Source organism: Aquila chrysaetos, chromosome 1 (genome assembly GCF_900496995.4).
Source record: "Aquila chrysaetos chrysaetos chromosome 1, bAquChr1.4, whole genome shotgun sequence".
Classification (NCBI taxonomy): Eukaryota; Metazoa; Chordata; class Aves; order Accipitriformes; family Accipitridae; genus Aquila; species Aquila chrysaetos.
The window spans coordinates 70,364,310-70,378,211 of record NC_044004.1 but is presented as its reverse complement, the minus strand read 5'-3'; the positions used below and the strand labels follow the sequence as shown (position 1 = coordinate 70,378,211).

The following is a 13,902-nucleotide window of genomic DNA, read 5'->3' as shown; positions in this document are numbered from 1 at the left end:
TTCTAACTAAAAAAACCCCACTACTAAAGTATAAGCACAGCACGATTGATAATTGAAATATTTAAAATATTTTATGATTCTCATCACACAAAAATGTGAGCAGCATGAAAAACCCAGTCCCAAAGATGTGCATTATATGTATAGAAGACACTCTATACCAACTCTAAGTAGTAGGCAGCTAGAAAAAGAATCCATAATTAGGAAATGTGCCTTTCAGGGCACTAATCCTAGTAAAGGGTAGTTCTGAGTTAGCAACGTTGTAATTACAAAACAAATCCATTGACTCAGTCACAGGAGCTTCCCTTCAAAACCTGTCACTTCATAGCAGTCTCTTTCTCCAGACACTTAACAGCCATGGTAACTGGAAGTTGCACTTTGAGCACAGAAATTAGTGAGAGTTATCTGCAATGCTAGCTTTGCATAAATCAGTATCAGGTACGTAGTCTGCTTCATGCTCTCAAACAGAACAATTGGGCATTTTTCTTAACTCTAAAATTCCCCTTTGTGTGAATGGTTTTGTGTATGTGTATGCAGACAGTTAATAACTTGACAGGCATTTTAGTGCTTTAGTACTGCTAGAAGTTGTAGTATTTTCTTTTTAGTGATGTCCAAACAAATTATCTGTTAAAAATAAACTGCATGGTAGCACAGTGGGAAACCAAATTTAGCAGGCAGAAGATCAAAAGGAATTAAGTGCCAGAGCTCTGGCCTATGTGCTCATAAAAACTGATTTGACTTAATAAGTTTAATGCAAAAGGGAATTGCATTGTGTGCACTGCTTTCCTGTTGATTTTTAAAAAGTGCGGGAGCACATCTTCCCTGCTGATATCCATTAACTATGCCCATGAATACATAAATATAAACTGGGTGCTTCACTTTTTTTTTTTTAACTAACTCTTATCAGCATTTTATAGCTAAGCACACTAACTGGATTCACACAGAAAAACTGCTAACAGCTGCTACTTTCCACTCATATGAAATGCTCACTTCTTTTTCCCATATCGATATTTAAAAAGTAAAAGCCCTGATTTTATAAAAATTGTTTTAATAACCCTCTGTTTCAACAAAGCGTGGAGGTGGTGTATCATAAGAAAGTAAAGATAGCTGTTAAAAGTACTGTTTAATATTACTTGATGGTATTTTGTGGGTTTGGGGTTTTTTTCAGGGTGAAAGTTAGCTTGGTTTGTATCAAAAGTTCCTGTGGAACAGTGTAAATAATTAACTTATCTAAAGAAGCAAGTACTTTCTGTTTATATTGGGTCTTGTAATCAACCTCTAGATCTTTTAATCTTTGGATGTGAAATCCAAAGACACAATGCTTATCAATCATAAAAAAAGATTGCCTTGATGCATTCTTGCACCCACTTCTTACCTTCTCAGTTAACTACTGCCTTGGTCCCTTGCTTTTGCGAGAGCGTTTGAAGTGGTATGACCATTTTTCTGCAAAATCATTTTGCCTGTATGAGAATGTATGCGCATGATACCTGCTTGGCCGAGCAGCCACGGCTCTTAAACAATCCTGGCATTTGTTCAAGGACATTTTTCATATTTATGTTGATAAACCGGTAGTCTGTTTCCATTGTAGCTGTTACCGCAGTCACGAAGCAACAAAGTATTCCAACTCCAAGAGTATCTGAGGTGAAGAAAAAAGTTGAACGCAATCTGAAATGCAGAGCTTAGGTTAAGACGTGACCTTCCTTACCTGTCCTTGACTAGTCAGAGATCTCTTGCTCCCTGATTTTATTACACCTGTTTATCTGCTGGGTGTTTGATATACATCCCATAAACTTAACTCTGGGTTCCATCACATAACCATCTAGTCATACAGCTGCTATACTTAATGAGAATCCAGGTGCCATGGTGCAGTATCAGGGCGGGGGGGAGGTTGTGCTTGCCCGTTGCTCCCCAACACTGAAACACTGTGCACAGAACTGAGTGGTGAGAAGGCTGGGATTTATTGAGAAGTTTCTTTTGGGATTACTGAGCCCCAGTTGAGCCTGGCTGAGAGCTGCCATATTACAGAGCAGGCAGCAGAATTTGGCTGCTGGCAACCGGTCCTGTGTGTGTCACGCATTAAGATCAATCTCATCTTTGTCACAAAGACTTTAAGTCTCCATCTGGAAACAGAACCAAGTCAGATGACCTAATTTATGAACATCCTTCTGACACACCCTTGTCACTATTCCCTGATATTCCGGTCTCGTTTGAAAAATACTAAGAGCCAGAGTATGATATTTCGTTAACTTGAGCTACTCTAGCCTTTCCCTTACTACCCACCATACCAGAGAGAAACTAAATTCAAATAGAAAGCATTGAGAATCTACTCTGATTTAAGTAGCACCAGGGAAAACAAAATTAAGCTGTTATTTATGCAATGTATTTTTTCCTTTGATAAGCTCCCAAACAAGTTGGAAACCTATGTCTTACTAACAAAACCAGACCCCATTCAGATGCTTTTGAATATTTTACTGCACATATAACTTCTAAAGAGACTGTGACAAAAGCATGTACTTGCTTCTGTGTGCAAATTCATTACAGAGTTAGCTATTTATTACAATTATTTACAAGAAACTGCCATCAACTTTTATGCGTACTAAAAGAGTATTCACAGACCATGACCATGAACAAGCTCTTCTTGTTTGGGGCCCTGTACAAACAAAATGTTTTTGCCATTCACAGTTCTGAACCAAAGTCCAGGAATGTGAATGCTTCTGAGTCCTCTCTCAAAATCTGGTCCTTGGAGTTAATTTCTCACCTGAAGCACCCCATTTCTGATCTGTTGCTTGTGAATAATGACTTCAGGATCAGACCTTAAACTTTTCTCTGTTTCAAAATATGTTACACTGAAATAAAACCTCTAAGGAGTGATCTCACCCAAGGGGCGAATTCTGCTGTGGCAATCAGTGCTTATGTATGACAGTTGTTCTAATTCTGTTCAAGTCAGCAGTTTAAACTGCTTTGTCCTGTAAATTACAGCAAACACAAATTATTCTTGCAAGAAAAATGGATATCCACGTGGACTTTGCTGGGGAAAGAAAAAATGAACACAGCAGTATTTTCCCCCTTGTTCTTACGCTGCTGTTCTCACAGCCTTACACCTGCAGCGCGGTACCGTTAGGGCAGGCCCTTAGGGGAACCGATTCCCACTGGCACAGAATTTGCCCCTTCCTTCCCCCTCTCCTGCCCCTTGGTTGTAGCCTTTGGTTTTCATTAGATACTCAAAGACACACATGCACAAAGCCTCACAACCCGTCAGCAGACAGAACTGCCCTGATCGAGGCCCACTTTGGTCAGTGCCGACAGCGTTATGAGCAGGAGCAACCAGCCAAGGCTTGAGCTCTTAGGGCTCCTGACAGGAATGGCAGACTCAGTCTGGGAAACGCCCCCCAAGGAGAGCTGCTGGGAAACATCTTCCCTTTCCCTTTTCTCTCTCTCCATCCCGCCGCCCCCATCCCCAGAAGTAACTTCTACCATTAGAGGCAACATATGCCACCAGGCATACTACAGGCCCTGCTAAAGCTTTGTTCATGTGAACTTAACTTCTGTGCAACATTTCCAATAGTAAAACTGTATTCAACTGCTAGAAATATAACAAGTTCAATTTTTAAACTGATCTTATATAACTTAAAATTAACCAATTTTCACATCCTACAGTATATCAGGAATATGCAAATGTATATATATTATGCATGTGTATACATATATATACACGCATATGAAAAAAATCTCAGCTACTCTTTGAATTCTACTTCTTATCCCAGTTTATTTAGAAGCAGTTTACATCTTCACTAACAATGCCAAAAATCTTCCCTGCAGCAGAGGGACAGCCTACACAGAAATGCATAGGGTCTATTTATTTTTGGCAAAGCAAGCAGCACACAGTCCAGTTTGCACCTAGAACCTTATTGCCCTTAATTCCATTAACAACAGCTGTCACAGAACTACTAAAGGCTGCGATCCATACAAGATTCAACACTAAGTGCACAGGAGAGCTCTCACTGACTTGCCTAGCAGAAGCAGCATTCATGTACATGTATTCTCAGTGCCAACAATGGACAGCCCACTGCAGACTATGGTTCAGAAACATCAGGTCATACTTCTGCTCAAACATGCCCCACAGTAACTTTGGAAAGGGAATTGGTGAAAGCATATTTCTGCTATCATACGACTCTGTCATCTCATTACAGTTGTAGGTTTTTTTCTCCTTTTCTCTCTTACATTGTCATGAGAAAAAATTGGTTCCCAGTTGACATGGAAGATAAAATCCGTAAGCATGCAAAGTGAGACAAAATATTTTTAAAGACTGTCACTTTTATTAGTAAGATAAGAGAGTCCTACGCTGAATGCTAACAGCTTTTTAACTTATTTCCATAATAACCGTTAGTTCCTCGTGCTTTCTAAAGGTTATCAAGAACCTTGCAGGTAATTAACATCTCACAGTAAAACAACTAAACATACTAACATACAAACAGAGAAAGTAAATTATGCAACAAGCTTCTAATCATAGTACTAATAATACAGAAAGTGAACCACATTTTATCATATACACCAAAAGAAGGTCTATTTGCTACATTTCAGCCAACCATGAAGAACTTACCTTTCATTGTGATGACAGATCATATAATAAATCCAGTCATCTACAGCAGCTCAAAAAACCAGCACAGAAGCAACCCTTACTTATTTTCCCAGGTCTAGTGTCCAGCATTAAGATGGTGAAGACAAAATACCAGCCAAAGCATGCCACATCACCTTTTTAACAGTGTTCATTATGAAAGATGTTGATTCCACCTCTGTTACACTGAATAACTCTCTACAGATCAATAGTTATGTGAAAGGAGTTTCCTTACAGGTATGCGAATGTTTTGTTTTTAATTAGAAAATCCAGGACCCCCCTGGTTCTGAGATGAAAGTTGTAGTAAGACTAGGAACAATTAATTTATGGCCATTGCAGGCTTTTTACTGTTGTATTAGAGCTTTCCTTAATTACTCGCTCCTAGCAGTGACAAGACCTGTGGGTGGGCTTCCACTGACTCCTTTAGGAGGGAACCCACTCTCAGCATCATGCACAATCTGCCCTCTGGGCAACAACACTGTAATGAAAATGAAAAATGAATAACAAACAAAAAAGTCAGAAACATAAAAAATAAACATCACATTTATTTAAATAAAAATATACACACAGTGTACAATGGACATGGCTTACAGACAGCAATGAAACCAAAATGCTAAATCCTGAAATATAGAAAGAGTTGAATTGCTATAGTTGTGCTTCATTTCTCTGAACACGCACACACACACACACTATGGACTGAAGTCCTGTTAATGTTACTTATACATAGCCCCATGTGCTCCAGAGTGTGAGACAGGAACATTACAAGGAACAGCTACACAAAATGAAAGCAAGTACCAAAGTAATTTGGGATTTTAGAAATTTTAAAGTCAGACCATTCATAAACAAAGCAGAAGTGCTGAGAACTTTTAAAGTACTTTGCATGCCTGGAAAGAGTACGGAACACCACTGCCAATAGTCAGAGATCTAAGTAAGAACAGCATGGTCCGAATCTCACCACTCCAAACCCCACAGATCCAGGGTGCTCTATTATCACAGTCAGATTCTACCATAACTCTTTCTCCCTGTCAGCACACAAACCCCATGCTTTATGTTTCAGCTCTTTAGAATATGGATACGTTGGTTCACAAGTGTCCTCTATTTTATTTATTCTGAAGTATTAAGTTTCCTGTTTATTTGAGCAAATGCAAGTTTTTAATCTTGGATCACGAGTATCATGCTGAAATTCATTGTTGTTATATTACTTATTCAGCAGATGCTATGAGAGAAAGAGCAAATAAATGTTTGAGTGCTGCAGAGTGTAAGCTGCATGCTCTGGCAATACAACAGTCGATGTGTTGCGTGACTAAGGAAAAAAAGCATTTGTGTGATTTTTTTTTTTTAAACATGCAATTTACAAGGCAATTTTGTGTTTTGAAGAACAGTAAATTATTTTAAAGCACTTTGATTGTAAACATCTGCTTTTAAGCTGCAAATAAGTGAAAAGCAAGATGCAAATTCATGTCTCATGGCATTGCCTGTACAGCACACTTCTCTACAATAAAAAAAAGCATAAATATAGATATCAATGGTTTCAAGTTTACAACATAGCCAACTGACACAATATACGTTTAAGACTGTTAACTGATTACATACATTAATTCACGCAAGTAATTTTGCTGCATAGTTTTTAATGCAATTTCTTTCTGTATTACAGAGGTTGATGTTCAGTGCATTTTCTGATTTTTGTGAGTGGACCACAGGACTTCCTGGAACTTGTATTTAAACTAGAAGGAAAAATAAGCTTATTTTCTGAAGCTCTTAATAGGCATATTATACAGTGGGCTTCAAAATGATATGTTGCACTTCTTTACACCTAAATTACTCATGATGATTTAGAATACCATTACAATTTATTTCACTGCAAATAAGTGGATTCTCATGAGGACTGATTGATTTAGACACAGAAGGTGTTTGTTAATTTCCTTATTTCATTTACGTAATGCCAAAATTCAGACAGTACAAAAAATTAACACTGAAAAGGACTTCATTAAGGCTCTTTCTCAGTTAATACTTTGTTTCAGCTGTCCTCCTGCATTATTTGTTCTTTATAACACATACATTGCTAGTATTCCATCAAAATACACAGCTTCACATAGACAAAAATCAGATAACATAATTAAAAGTTTGTTTCCTAATTGCTCCATAAAAGCCAAAGTATAAACACTAATAAGAACGTATTTTAAATTCCCCAAAAGAAGACTTCAGAAAAAAAGACCTGCCTGCTTAACAATGTCAGGCCTATGCAAGTCATGTATTATAACAGTATTACAATCATCTCTGAGAAAAAGTTACTTTAACTTTCCTTTCCTTATTTTTTTAGGCATTTTATACTAGCTCTCTAGTTACACACTAGTCCGTGGTACAAAAACCCCATATAAGCATGTAATGCACTGTACAAATATTCAAAGCTAGAAGCCCTTATTTCAGGATTCCTTGAGACAGATCCTGATGACCTTATTTCTACAAAAAATATCTTCCATGAGTAAGACAGGATTTGGCTTTAGATACCAGATATATTTTTGAACGTTCATCTTCTAGCCCTTGAGAACTGCCCTCACCTCAAAGCAGATTATTTTATACCTTGCAAAAGTTTTAAGAGAGCAGATATGGAACATTTTCTGTGACTCTGCCACCAAAATCAGTATGCTTCCCTTAACCCTTTGCAAAACAAATGGTGTAGCTTGCTCATGAAAATTCATTTGCTTAATTTTACTCCTTTGATATTCACAGTGAACTACAAGGATACGTGCAAGACCTCAGGGATGATTTAACTCCTCTGTTAGGCATTCAAACAATGCACAGCGCTTGAAGCAGCTTCTACAAAGAGTAAACGTACTCCAAGTAACCAACTATCAACCTGCAGCAAACCCCCCTTTGTTTCTTCATAAAGGGCAAACCAGAAAAAGCACTAGTTCTGAATCCCTGCTTAGCTGACAACTCAGCTGTGATGACACAGCCTTTGCCTACATGGACTGCAGTAGCCCACAGCAGGCAATGACCAACCAAGGACACATTTGAGCCTGTTCCAGTACTGAAGCAACATTGCTCTTCTAGGAGACTTGGAACTACATCAGTGGGTTTTACCAGAGTCTCGTGACCTACAAAAAGATGTTCCAATCAAAAAAATGGCTTGAAAAAGTTCATCCTTATTTAGCACAAAACCCAGCCTACTCTTCTGTAATGGCCCAAGCCCAGTGAAGTTTCACTGCAGCTCACTGATGTGGGTTTTGGGGTTTTTTTTCTTACTTACCTTTAACAAATAACAGATTATTTAATTTCACAAGAACGTGCTGGGAGCGGCTGTTAAAATAAAAAGGACAGTAATCCAATGCCTTTTCTTTCCCCTCCACAAACGTGGCATGTGGAAAACGTCTTCAATAAAAAAGTAACATGATAATGACAATGGCAATTTAGAACCCAAGTGGGATTAAAATGCTGAGGCAAGATCTTGAAAGACTATTTTTCTGATAAGAAGAAAATCTGTAGGATTTCATATTTTGAACTTGACTGAATGCCCATGGGACTAATAAAGAACTATAGGAACCTATAGTATCCACCAGTGAATACCATCCCCACATAGACTTTTACAGATTGTTTCAGAATTACTGTAGGAAGACCAGCATTCTCTATTGTACATCTGTGGGATTATTTCAGAGGAGCATGAGGAATTTATCATTATTTCTAAACTGTACATGTGGGGGTTTTTAAGCTAATAATAAACATGGCAGATAGCGAGGGCTAGTGCGGCAGTCTGAACAGAACAAAACATTACTTTGCTAGGAAGATTTATGTTCCATAAATCCACAAAAAAGTTGTGTACAGATCAACTATGCTATAGTAAGACCCAAACACAAATTTATCCACGTGTCCACCCACCCAATGAGTAGTGCCCACTTCTATTGGTACACGACAGGAAAAAAATTATCTGCCTGAGGTTATCCATGATGCAATGCCAACTCTTCTGACATCTACTGTTGCAGTAATACATTCCAGAATAACAAAGAAGTCATTCATAATAACACACTAAATAATAGAAATAAACAACAAATGCACCAAAACACTACTTAAATGACCTCCTTTGCTTTGAAGTTCCAATTAGTTAGGTAAATATATTTTACAGGTGAATTCCTAGCTTCACTGAAGTCAATGAATATTGGAACAAGGATCTCTTGCTGATGTTCTCCTACAAGCCCCAAAGCCTGATCTTGCAAATACACAAGATGGATTTAATTTTATTCACGATAGATAATTTCCATGTAATCATCCAATTAGAGTTTGCAGAATCAGGCTCTTAAATATGTATTTTTACTAGTATAGTTACAGATTTATACCCAATAATGGGCATTATTGGATTAAAAAGAACAAATTATAACTCACGGTGCATCAAGATTTCTTTGACTTCCATAGGAGCAAGCAAACATTAATTCTTTATCCATGGCAATTACAATTTCCTACAGATGCTCAAATTCCCAGTGCAGTTTCATTAGGATAAAATTCTCACACTTCTGCTCTAGATATTTTTTTCTCAAAATGAATGCATTACATAAAGGTCAGTAACCAGTGAATACTTGGGGTTTTTTAATTGTATTTCTCTCTGCGAGGCAGAAGGAGGCAATAAATAGATACAATTAGAAAACACAAATGTTCTTTGCAAGATAAATTTCAGGACTAACACAAGCTGGCAGAAGCATTAACATTCATTTTAAAGTTGATAGTTCTTCATCCTAAAGTGTCTACATGCAGCGTTACAAATTTGATATAAATCAGCTGCAGTGGCTAACCAGTCCTAATACAGCAGGTTACTCATAATTATAACATTTGTCTTAGGCTCTGTAAAAACATACATGTTTTTATAGCCTAAAGATACAGTAACTCCTGTATATACAACTCATTTCCCCTACCACTAAAGAAAATTTAATTTTAAGGGTTTACAGTAAATGGGAACATGACAGGTCAAATTCAGATCACCTTACTTGAAGAATGAATCCCCCCAGATTTCAACATGATTTATGTGAAAGTGAAATAAGTGGTATTTGGCTGTGGGTCAGAAAGCCAAGAATGATACATCCAAATGAACTGCAAGGAATCAGAATGGAATTACTGAAATTACAGGCTGTAATTACTAAAAACATATTATGAAGTTACCATGCTTATGTAAAGAAGCTAAATGTAATTATCAAAATTATATTAGCCCAGGTATTAACATTAGCATCTTTCATAAACACTTCTGTAAAGGATTTAATCATTAGTGATCAAGACCTCGGTGCTATGCTCGTTCCAGAAAACACTATTTCCAGCAGTAAAAGACCCCTTAAATCAAATCTCAGGTTTTGGTTCAGAGTCAGAATGCCACCTTCCAGATTGCTAACCTCAGTTCCTATAGCAAACGACATCTCCCTTTTTAATCTTCAATCAAGCGACCCAAAAAACTAATTCCAGCTGGCTTATGAGTCATACTAAGCTTCAGCTTCACAAAGAAAAGTTGAATATATTTGGTTTTGAGAATATTCAGTCCATTGCTTTTTCATGATATTTTATTTCATAACTGCTAACTGGAGTCATTTTAATGTAAAATGATAAAACCTGATAAAAATAACACCTCAACTGGTTACACATTCCCAATATAAAAAACAGCAATTTTTTATATTCACTAATTAGCGTGATGTATGTTCCTGATTACACTTTTGTTAAACTTAGGTGTCAGCTTTTCCATATGTCCCTTCTGGAGGTCTGTAGTACTTTGGGAAAGCCATCAGCTGTATCATGTTGAATGCATACTTTCTGCATTTGACATTCTTCAGTACATTCTCTATGCGGCATCCTTCTCTAGTGAAAGGGGGAAAAAGTACAACTTCATGAAACACAGAATAAATAAATATGCTTTATTTGTTCATTGCAGAGTTTCAGCAACAGTTGAAGTAAAAATAACAAAGATTCAATTCTACATTTTTGTTTTCCACATGTGATGATACATCTTACAAGATTAAATCCAAGGCCAGGCCCAGTACAGTTATTGCCCTCAGAAATAGGTGATAAGATTTCCTCCCCCCCACAATATATTTGCCCTTGAGGTTTAAAGTTTAGTAAAAAAAATTTAAACGCTTTAATGATACATTTTGTTCTAATTCCAGAAATATATTTGCCTTTTAAACCTTCTCATAATTTTTCAAATTGTTTGCTATATACGTGAGAGTACACGTTGCCCTAAAAATGCGTATTATAGGAATAAGGCATTTTATTAAGTCTGGCCCTAGAGATTTGTGAAGGAAAGTTTCATCTCTGCTTCATTTCTCATATGTTTGGCTTTGCAATGAAAAAAAAGAGAGAATGGCTTTTCAAACAGCCCGATCCAACTCTCTGCTTTATAAAGGAAGGATGTTTGTTCACATACAGTACAAAAGTCACAAGTGCCAAAGTGGTGCATCAAGACATAAACAGGACTTTGTTAAAAAGAATATAAAAGTGTCTTGAAAGCAAAAGCAACTAAAGCAACAATTACAAACAGGTTAATTTCATTACAAAACAGAACTTACTCTATTCCATTCAGTTACTTGACAGAAAAGGGTTAGTTGTAGCAAAGTAATAACCATTTGTTAAACAAAAAAAGATCCCATCAGCTAGTAACAATGAAAATACCACAATGAAAGTTAAGTCTCACAAACCACCGCCCTGTAATATTTGTCTAGGGGTTAGTTTGTGTTGTGCAAATTCATTTTTAATTTTTTTTTTTTTTTTTCAGACTAATTACTCTGGAAAGAGGGGTTCAAGCATTCAGGATTCCACATCTTCTTGTATACAGTGACAGCATTGTAAGTGGGCTTTCTTTGAGCTAATTACAGTGGGAAAGCTTTACCATGAACAGAAAGAGCAAATCAATTCACTCAATGCATAGTATACTTCTTAGAGTTCAGGAAAAAAATAACGAAAACATAGTACATTTCAGACATTTGTATCTTAAAGATGAATCCTTGGGGTCTGAGATTGTAGAAATATTACAGCATAATTCCTTTTTTCTAAAGTTAATTTGTTGCTGTTTGTAGAAAAGAAAGGAACACAAGTGAAGTTTATTGATATTTGGCTAATAGCAAAGCAAGACTTAAAATAAGCCACACAACCAGCAAGTGTGAGCTGACAAGCAGCAAGGCGACAGGATAGAAGTGTCGAGAAGTTGGCTTGTTATCAGTTAGACAGCCTGTTTCGGGATCATCCGATTCATTCAGTGCTCCCTGGGTTTGTCTGCTGTTAAACAGGGGAAGTTAGGAACAAATAGAACAGCATTTAAACAGCAAAGAAAGCCAACAGGTAGGTATTTTGACAAAGTGAAACTATATAGCCATTTCGATGAAATAGATTTATGCTAAGTACTTCCAATATATTTATTGTGTTCTACGGCTGACATGGGAAGCACAATGACTAGGTGGCTAATATGTTGTTAAGCCTGCTAGGTGCCTTGGAGTAGTATTCAGAAGTTAACATTAAATAACTTATGAGATGAACTCTACTATCACTAAAATGAACACACACACCGAACGGAAATGAAATAAGGAAGTTAAAAAAAAAAATTAAGCAAAGAAAAAAGATCACGAATATGTCACAATGCAACACTGAAAAAATAGTGTCTCCATGGTGTTTGCAGGCCTTTCAGTCCTGCTTCACTATGTATTAGGAAATATATAGGCAGAAATAGAAAGGGCACATGCTCTTTTTTGAAAGAATTAACAACTATTCTATAATAGTTTTAAAAGCTGGTAAATTGACTTCTTCAAAAATTCATTAAGTGCTGGTGACTCAGTTTTGAAGTCAACAGCAGTTCTTTTTATTTAAAGCCTCACACCTACATTCCTGTAAGAAAATTACCTGTACCTTGTTCAGTCAACTCAGCTAGGAACTAATCTGCTTACAGTGAAGTTCTACTGAATCACCGCAAGTTGCGCGGTCACTTTCCTACCAGAGCAGCAGGGATACTTTCAAATCACTGCCAATCTTTTCCATTGTAGTCTTGGTAGCTTCTCTACAAGTAGAATTATGCAAACTTCAACTATACCTCTTCAATCCCTCTGAACTTAACTTTATTTGCATACACTCAGGAGTCCTGCTTATGGACTTCCTTTGGGCAGTAAGGACTGCTAAGATTTTTATTTTTCTATTTACTATGAATATTCTGGGATGAAAAGATAACTCGCCATTTTTCTCTGTGGACTTAAGAATATCCAAATACATCAGATTAAAACACAGTACTTTTTCAGAAGCACATGTCCCAAGTATGCTGTTTTTTCAAAAAAGAAAAAGCTGGCAGACCATAAAGAGGCTGTAGGACAGTAAAAGTAGTATTACACAACCCCAGGTAAAATGAGGAGGGTACATCAAAGACAGCAGCAGTCACTTCATCTTACAGAAAGGCTGCCTTTCTGACTAATGTGTTAAAAGGCAATGCTGAGTTTCTTGAGGTTGTATAGCAAGACGTGCAAGAACTTCATTTACAGGTGGGATCCTAGGAAAGGGGCTGATCAAAACCATTCCTTGCACAACTTACCTTTTAAAGAGGCCTTCCATCATAAGTTCTTAATTTCTTTCTTTGCTTTGAACATTCAATCTGTACGTTACACTAATAAAGAGGACAACCCATACTATCTTAAATAGCAAAATAAAAGATAAAAAATAAAATCCCTAATATTTGAATCTAGGTCAAAGCAATTACTGGTGCCAGCGTGTTTGCTGCTTTTGGTCTACAGTTTTCAAGTGTCTGTGAATAGAACCTGGACAGAACTCAAACAGTATTTTAGATGAAATCCTCTCAAACTGTCAAGGAATGAAGCTAACTGTTTGTTATGCTGACTTTGTCAACACCGTGGCTTGCACTGAAATAAATAATTCTATGTTCTGTATCAGACCACTCTGGTTAATGCCTTTGTCCTAGCGTCCACCCCCAGAACTTCCTTCCTCTTCTGCTCACAGTGATAACGTTACCGTTTGTGGTCAGTTGTGAGGACTAAGTGTATTGCTCTGTTAATTTTCTCCTTTATCATGTATTTCTACATACTTTTAAAAACATGCCGCTTGCTGTTTTTCCTTTTCCTATCTCAATCTCTACAGGATCTACAGGATCCCACAAGTATACCTTTTTGACCCTTCTGCACTGACCCCTCACTCCTTTTCTGCTCCTTGAGGTGAGCCTGCTGGTTTCAGCTTACCCCTATTATCCCCAAAATCGAGAGCTCTAGCTCAACCCTCATAGTTCCATCTATTCCCTCCCAGTCGCAGAGCCCAGGTGCTTTTGGACTGTCCCTCTG

General features: G+C 37.2%; 1 protein-coding gene across 14 annotated transcripts in view; it reads right to left on the bottom strand.

The window, feature by feature from the left end:
* INPP4B (inositol polyphosphate-4-phosphatase type II B) overlaps positions 1-13,902 on the bottom strand; it is a 391,067-nt gene that overhangs the window by 38,573 nt on the left and 338,592 nt on the right. For 10 of the 14 annotated variants that reach the window (XM_030016386.2, XM_030016341.2, XM_030016409.2 and 7 more), the window contains one exon: positions 10,481-11,851. The exons of 1 other annotated variant lie outside the window; for it this stretch is intronic. In XM_030016386.2, the coding sequence (XP_029872246.1) occupies positions 11,677-11,851 (175 nt within the window). In that variant the 3' untranslated portion in view covers positions 10,481-11,676. Of the gene's footprint in view, positions 1-5,137; positions 10,439-10,480; positions 11,852-13,902 lie in introns of those variants that run through there. 3 more of the 14 variants (XM_030016394.2, XM_041123473.1, XM_030016377.2) reach the window with 3 other exon arrangements.